The sequence below is a fragment of the Budorcas taxicolor genome, chromosome 14 (genome assembly GCF_023091745.1).
Source record: "Budorcas taxicolor isolate Tak-1 chromosome 14, Takin1.1, whole genome shotgun sequence".
In the NCBI taxonomy this organism is placed as follows: Eukaryota; Metazoa; Chordata; class Mammalia; order Artiodactyla; family Bovidae; genus Budorcas; species Budorcas taxicolor.
In genome coordinates, this window is record NC_068923.1 from 41312610 (window position 1) to 41322104 (window position 9495).

At 41.6% G+C, this 9495-nt stretch overlaps 1 protein-coding gene across 1 annotated transcript in view; it reads left to right on the forward strand.

Moving 5' to 3' along the window:
- Window positions 1–2187, forward strand: part of NKAIN3 (sodium/potassium transporting ATPase interacting 3) — a 280229-nt gene extending 278042 nt beyond the window's left edge. Inside the window, exon 6 of the mRNA XM_052651570.1 lies at window positions 2114–2187. Coding sequence (XP_052507530.1) covers window positions 2114–2187 — 74 coding nt within the window. The remainder of the gene's footprint in view (window positions 1–2113) is intronic.
- Window positions 2188–9495: the final 7308 nt, after the last annotated feature.

Below are 9495 nucleotides of genomic sequence, written 5' to 3' on the forward strand. Positions count from 1 at the left end.
ATAATCATTATGTTAATGTTACATTTTAATGTTCAAATGAGTATAAAGTTTTCTTTTTATTCTGCTTTAATAAATATGTATATTGATTTTCATATTCATTTTTATAAATAATTTTATTTTGAAATAACTTTTTAATTGAATATTTTATTCATAAATGTATGTTTTTTTAAATTTTGATTCTTTTAACACACCCTTCAACTTCCAAAGGTGCCTCTGTAAGTCATAGTATCTTTAACTATGAAAATATTTTCCATATCAGTTCAGTAAATTATAGTACTACCCAACTTTTTTTTTGGACCATTCAATTTTTAATCAATAATGTTAATTGATCAGGTGATTTTTCCTTCTAAATTTTCACCCATTGGTCAAGGTCAGGGGTTGGATATTTGATTAAATATCTAATCTAATAAAAACTTAATCTAATCTGACTAAATGACCCCTTTAGACACTGGTAGTTCTCTCTGACAAGACTCCTTTTTTAATAGAAGAATTTTTAAAGTATTTTATTTATTTATTTTTTTTTGGCTGCGCTGGGTCTTCTTGCTGCCCAAGAGCTTCTCATCCCAGGGCTTCTCTTGTTGCGCCTTACAGGCTTAGTTGCCCCAAGGCATTGTGGGAGGCTTCCCTGGGGGCTCAGAGGTTAAAGCGTCTGCCCACAATGCAGGAGACCCTGGTTCGATCCCTGGGTTGGGAAGATCCCCTGGAGAAGGAAATGGCAACCCACTCCAGTATTCTTGCCTGGAGAATCCCATGGAGGAAGGAGCCTGGTAGGCTACAGTCCACGGGGTCGCAAAGAGTCGGACACGACTGAGCGACTTCACTTTCCCTTTCCCTTTCCCTTTCCCTTTCCCTTTCCCTTTCCCTTTCCCTAAGGAAAGATCAAACCTGTGTCTCCTGCACTGGCAGGTGGATTCTTAACCCCTGGACAAGCAGGGAAGTCCTGGGAAAATCGTTTTAGTGTCTCAGATTGACTCTTCTCTCACTACTTCTCTCATTAAGGTTGCGTCCAGGTGACTTATGTGCCTTGGTAGGAAAAGGATGGGCTTTTCTTGGCCCCTCTGAACTTCTAGGCTAATTCATCTTTCTCAAAATCACAGTTTACTAGCATGCCTGTCTTGAGTGGAGAATATGATAAAATATTCACATCTTGTGTACCTAAACACACACACATACCAAGCTCAGGGTGTTCATATACACCCAGATACTTGTTAGAGTACTATAATATAACCAGAGCTTGCTATGACCTAATTAATAGCTTTAATGGACTACAGCAGGAAAAAAAAAAAAAACAGGAGAAATAAGCTAAGATAAACCATGGACATTAGGTTTGCAAAAGAAAGACTGAGGTTTTTATCAAAGTGGAAACAGATTAGAAAGAATATTAACAAAATTAGTGAGTCTATGCAGTATGAGGAAAGTACCACACTACCAGAGAGAAGTTGAAACTTTCTCTGCAAAATGCAGGTGCTTATTTGTCAGGAATGGCTTGAAGACAGAGGGCAAGGACATATATTTTGTGACTTCTCAAAGGTCTTTCTAATAATGCAATAAATATTCTTAAGGAAAAAAAAATGGTTTCTGGCAACAAGAAGAAAAGGTATATCTTTTGATATATGAGGGGGAAGGGCATATTTGTATGCCTAAGGACAAGCACATTATTTAAAATCTAATACTATTTAGTATACTTCATTTTTTACTAAAGCCAGTAACAAGTGTGATTTTTCAGTCCCTAAGATCCCAAGTTCTGTGTGTGTTTCTTCAAATTTCCCCATTTTTTTCAGGTGCTCTGTGACAACCTAGAGGGGTGGAATGGGGTGGGAGGTGGGAGGGAGGTTCAAGAGGGAGGGGACCTGTGTATACCTGTGGCTGATCCATGTTGATGTATGGCAGAAGCCAACACAACATTGTAAAACAATTATCCTCCATTAAAAATTTTTTTTAAATTTCCACATTTTTTGACCACTGATAATATTTTGAACAGTCTTTATATTAAATACACATTCTTCCATTGTGTGATAAATATTTTTGTTAGCTTTTCATGTGTTCTTTGTAAATCATCTACTGTTATGTGAATTTGCACACTTACTCATGTTGGGCTATGTTGTATTTGCAGTTGATTTCATAGGTGGACTTGATGCACACTCCTACTGCCAGGATCATGTTACGTTAAAGCCTGTTCATCTGTAAGTAAAGGTGTGATGAGATGGAAAATATTAATCCGTCTAACTTGGCCAAAACTAACCAAACCTGAGATAATTTGGACCTACCACTACTAATCATTGGTTTAATTTTCCACTCATATTTGAAACACACCTTTCACATGTAACCCAACATTATCATTATTATTCTTCATTCCAAAAAGGATTTCAAGTAGTACAATGATTGAAGTTTCTTAAATGGTAGTTTTGCTTTATTTTTCTTGTTGTTAGATTGCCAAATGGGGGAAGAAAGGATGATTTAGTGTATAAAAGAGAGGCTTAATATGTGTCTTGGGGGAGCACAGGAGAGGGAAAAGAGAAGAAAGACTAGGTTAGGATCCAGGCTCTAACTGTGTGGTCCCAGGGGCCTTCTTTTATGTCTCTGAGAATAGACTTGGTTCTGTCACCTGGGTGGAGGAGGGAGGATGGATTAAATGGAATACGGTATAAAGAGCATCTCTAAAGCTGCTTATGACTGTGCCTAGTACTCAAAAGAAAAAAAAAGTATTAGTCACTCAGTCATGTCCAACTGTTTGCAACCCCATGAACTGTAGCTTGCCAGGCTCCTCTGTCCTTGGAATTTTCCAGGCAAGAATACTGGAGTGGGTAGTATTTATTCCAGCAGAGTGAGCTAAAGGAAACACAGGCCCATGTGCTACTGGAATGGGTAGCCATGTCTTCCTCCAGGGGACCTTCCTGACCCAGGGATAGAACCGAGGTCTCCTGCACTGCAGGCAGATACTTTACCATCTGAGCCACCAGAGAAGTCCACCTGGTACTCAAATGTTTGTCTAATCAGAAGAAGGTCAACAACTACAGTGAAAACACCTCAAACTGGACAGATTTCAGTTGAGTATAAGGAAGGAGTCACAATCACTTCATTGATAAAATACTAAAAAACAAGAAAATAGATGCCATGACTGCATTCCTAGAAAACTCTGAGCAGCAAATAGACAGCTGTATAAAACAGTAGCTACTTTGTACAATTTGCATTATTATCTCACTTCATCCTCATGAAAATAATGTACTAATAGTCCACTTTATAAATAAGAAACCTGAGATTCATAGATGATAAACAGTCTTCCCAAAGTCTCTCAAGTAGTAAGGGGTGGAGCTGGGGGTCTTTCTTGGGTGCGACACTCTCACCGGTACATTGTAGACTTGCTTAGATGACCTTCTTGTTCTTTCAGGCCAATGGTCTGTAATTTTGTGATGACAGGGGAAAGTGGTAACACAATCACTAGTATAAGAAATATGTATGAAAGGATTCACCAGCTGCCTCTGCCCAAATCCGCAATTCCTCCCCCAGCTTCTTTGGGGACGGAAGCCTCTAGAAGGCTGTATCGGCTCCTCCACCTCCCCATGTGGAATTAATTTTATTCCAGGAGAGTGAGCTAAAGGAAACACAGGCTCACAGGCTACACAAATCAGCACAGTGCCTGTCACGTGATAGGTGTTTAAATATATGTTGGTTTCTTAAAGCAAATCCAATTTGGAAAAGCATTCACCCCACGTCACATTCCAGAACCAAGCAACCACCACCTCATTACTCATGCTACTGAGTGCTCATGAATGATCTACCCCAGAAGTGGGTATCTGGGCATGTGGGGAACTTGGCAGGGATTGTGCAGTAACAAAGATGACCAGAGCATCGGAAGAGAAAAGAACTGAAACAATGCCAAGCAGTGACTTGGACCATCTTGTCATGTGAAAAGAGGATGATGAATGATTTCTTTCATCCCCATTCTGAAGAGTAACTTGGCAGAGAGATTGCAGTACGAAAGATGTTGGTCGGATATAAGAAAGATCTTTTTATTAGGGGAAGTTATCAAACACAGCAGTTGATTACTGATGATAATGGAATCTCCTTTCTTGAATGACACTCGCTCATCCATGTGCCTGAAAAGGGTGTCTAGTGGGATGGCCCAGAGGCACGTGACTTCTGTCTCTGTTTCTTAAGGTCCCTTCCATCTCTGTGAATCCAGAATGCACGAAACATCCTGGTAAGATTACCTAAAAGGCTGTGATCAACTCCACTCCCTTGTAAGGGCTTTTCCTAAAAAACTGAAGTATAGTAGGCTTCCCTGGTGGCTCAGTGGTAAAGAATCCACAGAAGACACAGGTTCAGTCCCTGGGGCAGGAAGATCCACTAGAGAGGGAAATAGCAACCCACTCCCAATATTCTTGCCTGGGAAATCCCATGGGCAGAGGAACCTGGTGGGCTACAGTTCATGGGGTCACAAAGAGTCAACTAAAACAACGAAAACAACAGCTGATTTACAGTGTTCTGCCAATCTCTGCTATACAGCAAAGTGACTCACTTATACACATATAGACATTCTTTTCTAATATTCTTTTCCATTATGGTTTATCATGAGATATTGAATATAGTTTTCCCTCTGCCATACATTAGGACCTTGTTGTTTACCCATTCTAAATGCAATAGTTTGCATTTACCAACCTCAAACTCCCGGTCCATCCCTCCCCCACCCCCTCTTCCCTTGGCAACCACAAATCTGTTCTCTATCAGCCTGCTTCTGTCTCATAGATAGGTTCATTTGTGCCATATTTTAGATTTCACATATAAGTGATATGCTACAGTGTTTGTCCTTTTCTTCCTGACCTACTTCATTTGGTGTGATAATCTCTAGTTACATCAACTACGCTGTTCACTGCTGACCTCCCACACTTTTCAGCTGAAGGTGGCATCAGCTACAAGCTGCAGGAAACGAGAAAAAGTTTCCGCTTTGATAGATGATGCGTGTCATTATGCCAGATGAATATGGAATGCCTACTACCGTGAAGGAGGCAGGAATCTGCAAGATCAAACTAAACCCAAAATGAAATCTTTGTACAGGAAACAATTTAAAAGGTCGGTGTGGGTTCTCCCCTCAGGTATGCAAATATGGCAGTTTATCCAGTTGGCATCAGTCAGCCTGCTTGATTGTTTTTTAAAAAGCCCTTGTTTTGGGTTCCATTGTAACCAGTGCAGTGATGCCATATCCCTTGTACCAGCAACAGACTAGAGGAAAAGCCAGTCTTCTGCACTAAATCATTAGGGGGGGGGGCATGTGTGAACCCTGGCTTTTAAGCTTCATTAAGGCTCTGATCTCCATGGAGTACAAATCCAGGTTTACGGAAAAGCTGCTTCCTGAAGGGAACTGGAAGAGTCTTAGTCATATTCTCAAGCACATGTAGACAGGTCACTTTCAACTCTAGATGGATGGTCACAGACCATCCATTCGCTGTAGACTTGTACAGGGAGTCCCCATTCTCGTGTTTGATTGTGTCATTGCTCATAACCATAAAGTGTCCAGTTCCAGGGCCCACAGCCCACCTGTGTGAGACTGTGTGCACTGGGGTGATGGGATGGGGTGGCAATTCATATATGGATTTGGTCTTTCCTGCTTTGTCTCTTTTTAAAATACCGGCATCAACAAATGAACTTATTTACAAAACGAAAACACACTCAGACACAGAAAACAAACTTATGGTTACCAACAGGGAAAGCTGAGGGAGGGGTAAATTAGGAGTTTGGGATTAACAGAGACTATTATACATACTAACTATACTATTATACATAATAACTAATACTATTATACATAAAATAGATAAATAAGAAGGACCTACTGCATAGCATAGGAAACTATGTTCAATACCTTGTAATAATCTATAAGGGTAAAGAATCTGAAAAAGGATTATATATATATAAATACTTATATATATATGATGTGTATACATATTATTCAGATGTGTGTGTGTATACATATATATATACATACATACGTATATATATATACATACACACATATATATGTACACACACACATCTGAATTACTTTGCTCAACACCTGAAACTAATACAACATTGTAAATCAGCTATATTTCAATTTTTTAAGAAGGTAACACTCTGCTCAATGTTATGTGGCAGCCTGGATGGAAGGGGGTTTGGAGGAGAATGGATCCGTATATAAGTATGGCTGAGTTATTACAACATTATTAATGGGACTTACCCTAGTACAAAATAAAAAGTTAGTTTTTTGTGGAAAAAAGTAACAGCATCAAGCTATCAAGACCCACTGGTTAAATAAATTGGTTTACTTCCATTTACAACTGTATATTGATCACTTATAACATGTGCACCAGGATCTGGGCTGGAAATAACAAAACGTTATTTTTGTTAATAATAAAATGATGAGTGATCCTTGAGCTTCAGCCTCCAGAAGCTAATGATCCAGGAGAGGAAGCCTACATAGAAATAAGCAGATACAAGTGATGACCCCAAGGCAAGTTTCTGAAGAAGAGGGAATGTTTACTTCTCACTTGGGGAGAGAAGACACCACTGAGCTGTGATGTCTGAAATGACTTTGAAAAGAAGATGAAGAGTTTATCAAGAGGAAAAGAAGAAAACAAGTGTTCCCTACATGGAGTCTCATCTGCTTGGCCACTCTGCACAGGACAAAGTTGAAATCTGTGCCTATCCAGTCTGGCCTTTGCCATAGTTCTCACATAAAGTCAGCAAACCCACAAGGAAGCAGATGTTTAAGCAGAGAAGGAATCTTGGCTCTTGGTGAGGATGCTCTTAGACCCCCAGCAGCCATTGCTTCACCATCTAAATGACGTCATTCTTTATGGCTAAGGCTATAGAGATGCTTCCAGTGATTGTCATCTGAGTCTGGCTTGGGGGTCAAGGGGAGCCTGTGCTCGGGTCCGTTATCTTGCCATGGCTGTGGGGGAGGAGGGGGTGGTTAACTCTCAACATAAGTACATCCTGGGTTTCTATCAGGGTCTTCTCTGTTGCTGCTGCTACACCACCTTTCATGATGGGGGAAGGACCAGTGCAAGGGTTGCTCATGTGGTCATCTGTGGTTTGAAGAGGACAGCTGCAAGGCAGCTTATGGTGGAAGCAACCATACCACCAGAGGTAGAGGGTTAACAGAAGCAGCTACACCTCTCAGGAAGAAACTTAGGCATATATAGGCATATAGTGTTAGTTGCTCAGCTGTGTCCAACTCTTTGTGACCCCATGGACTGTAGCCCTCCAGGCTCTTCTGTTCATAGGATTTCCCAGACAAGGATACTGGAGTGGGTTGCCATTTTCTTCTCCAGGGGATCTCCCCTACCCAGGGATTGAACCCAGGTCTCCTGCATTGCAGGCAGATTTTTTCTGATCTGAGCCACCAGGGAAGCCCCAGGAAGAAACATAGTTTCGCATAAACCCAAGCAGCTCTAAAAGAGATACAGATAATCAAGGAGCATCATCGTGAGCAACTGAAATACTTCAAGGTTTGTAAAAACCATTATAATGGTCAGGGACTGGGTGGTGGATAAATGAAGCCCCATGTAGCAATAAATCTTCACATAAAAATAATCAGACCAAAGCAGTTTATCAAAGATAGACAGCAGTGGAGTTTTAGAACTAAGTCTTCCAAGAAAAGTAGAGAGATCTGATAATGTTAGAAATTTCCACAGGGAAGATGCCCCATGACTGCAGTTGAGAAAATTTGATGGAAAAAGCTTCTCCTGTTGCTTTTAGCCAATCTTTTCCTCAGATTTCCAAATAAGAACTTGGCTTTTCTCTGGCATCTTGACTTGTCTGATTGCCTTTGCAGGAGGCTGACTTTTCTTCACAAAAATTGTTACATGCCATGTGACTACCATTGATTGTCTGCTATTGCAACCAAGTTCTGGAAGACACACTGCCCCCCTTTTCAGGCCAGCACTGCAGTCAGTTCCCCCTGTACCTCCACCCTTCACAGTGCAGACTCAGAGGAAATCCTCCTCTGACAGCTGGGCTGCCGGATGGAGCCAAAGGTGGTCACGTCCATCTGCTCTTTCCTGAGAACAGATGTTTGGTATCAGCATCCTTACAGGTTGGTGCCAAGCCATCCTACATTTACAGCATCTAGGTTAGAAAGCAGCTAGGAGGACAATCAGAGGGGTGTGTGTGTGAGTGTGTAGAAGGCAGGGAGGTAAGAATGATGTGCTTTCAAACTCTGATTAACGCATATGTGTGGGATCTAGAAATACAGTATAGATGATCCTGTTTGCAAAGTAGAAATAGAGACACAGACGTAGAGAACAAATGAATGGATACCAAGTGGGAGAGGGAGGCAGTGGGAAGAATTGGGAGATTGGGATGGACACATATACACAATTGATACTGTTTATAAAATACATAACTAATGAGAACCTACTGTATAGCACAGGGGACTACTCAGTGCTCTGGAGTGACCTGAATGGCAAGGAAATCCAATAAAGGAGGGCATACGTGTATGTATGGCTGGGCTTCCCTGGTGGTTCAGGTGGTAAAGAATCTGCCTGCAATGCAGAAGACAATGGGTTCGTTCCCTGGGTCTGGAAGATCCCCTGGAGGAGGACATGGCAACCCACCCCAGTACTCTTGCCCGGAGAATTCCATAGACACAGGAGTCTAGCAGGCTACAGTCCATGGGGTCACAAATAGTTGGACATGACTGAGTGACTAAGTACAGCACATGGCTGATTCATTTTGCTGTACAGCAGAAACTAACACAACATTGAAAAGCAGCTATACTCCAATAAAAATTAATTAAAAATAAAAGACACAAAAATAAATTTACAAAATAATAATAAGTAAAAGCCAATAACTCCAATAATGTATTAGTAAATTGCAGCCAGGGAACCATCATTCATCCCATCACTCCTCCATTTCCTGACTGAGCAAGTGAAGACTAATAAAGTGATAGCTCTCTGGCTGGATCCTATTTTGACTCGTCCTCAATTGGCTTTCACACCTTCATATTCATCTAGGTGTCTGTGTGTCTGTCTCTGTGGTACACAGAGCCAGGTGCCAATGACCTGCTCGGAGCAATGACTGGCTCACTTTTCCCATTACTGAGTGTGCACTTCTGTTCCCATCAGTCCCTAGAAAGGCAGCTCTTTGGACACATTAACCCTCCAGGGTGGCCTTAAGCCTCCAGAGCGCTAAATAGTAAAGTACTCAGCCCCTCTGTGTGGTCCCCAAGGAGAGCCGGTGCCCCCGCCTGCCTGCCTTACTTGGCACTCAGGGGGCAGCACCCAGGGCTCACTGTTCTCCCTGGCTTGGAGTTCCTTCCCTCTGTCGTGGTGTTCATGACGTTCTGATCCATCCTAGGTGATGATTATCCCTTTTTAGGGACTATATAAGAATATATCCTACACTGCTGCTCGGTCACTCAGTCGTGTCCAACTCTGTGACCCCATGGACTGTATAGCCCACCAGGCTCCTCTGTCCATGGGATTTCCCAGGCAAAACACTGGAGTGGGTTGCCATTTC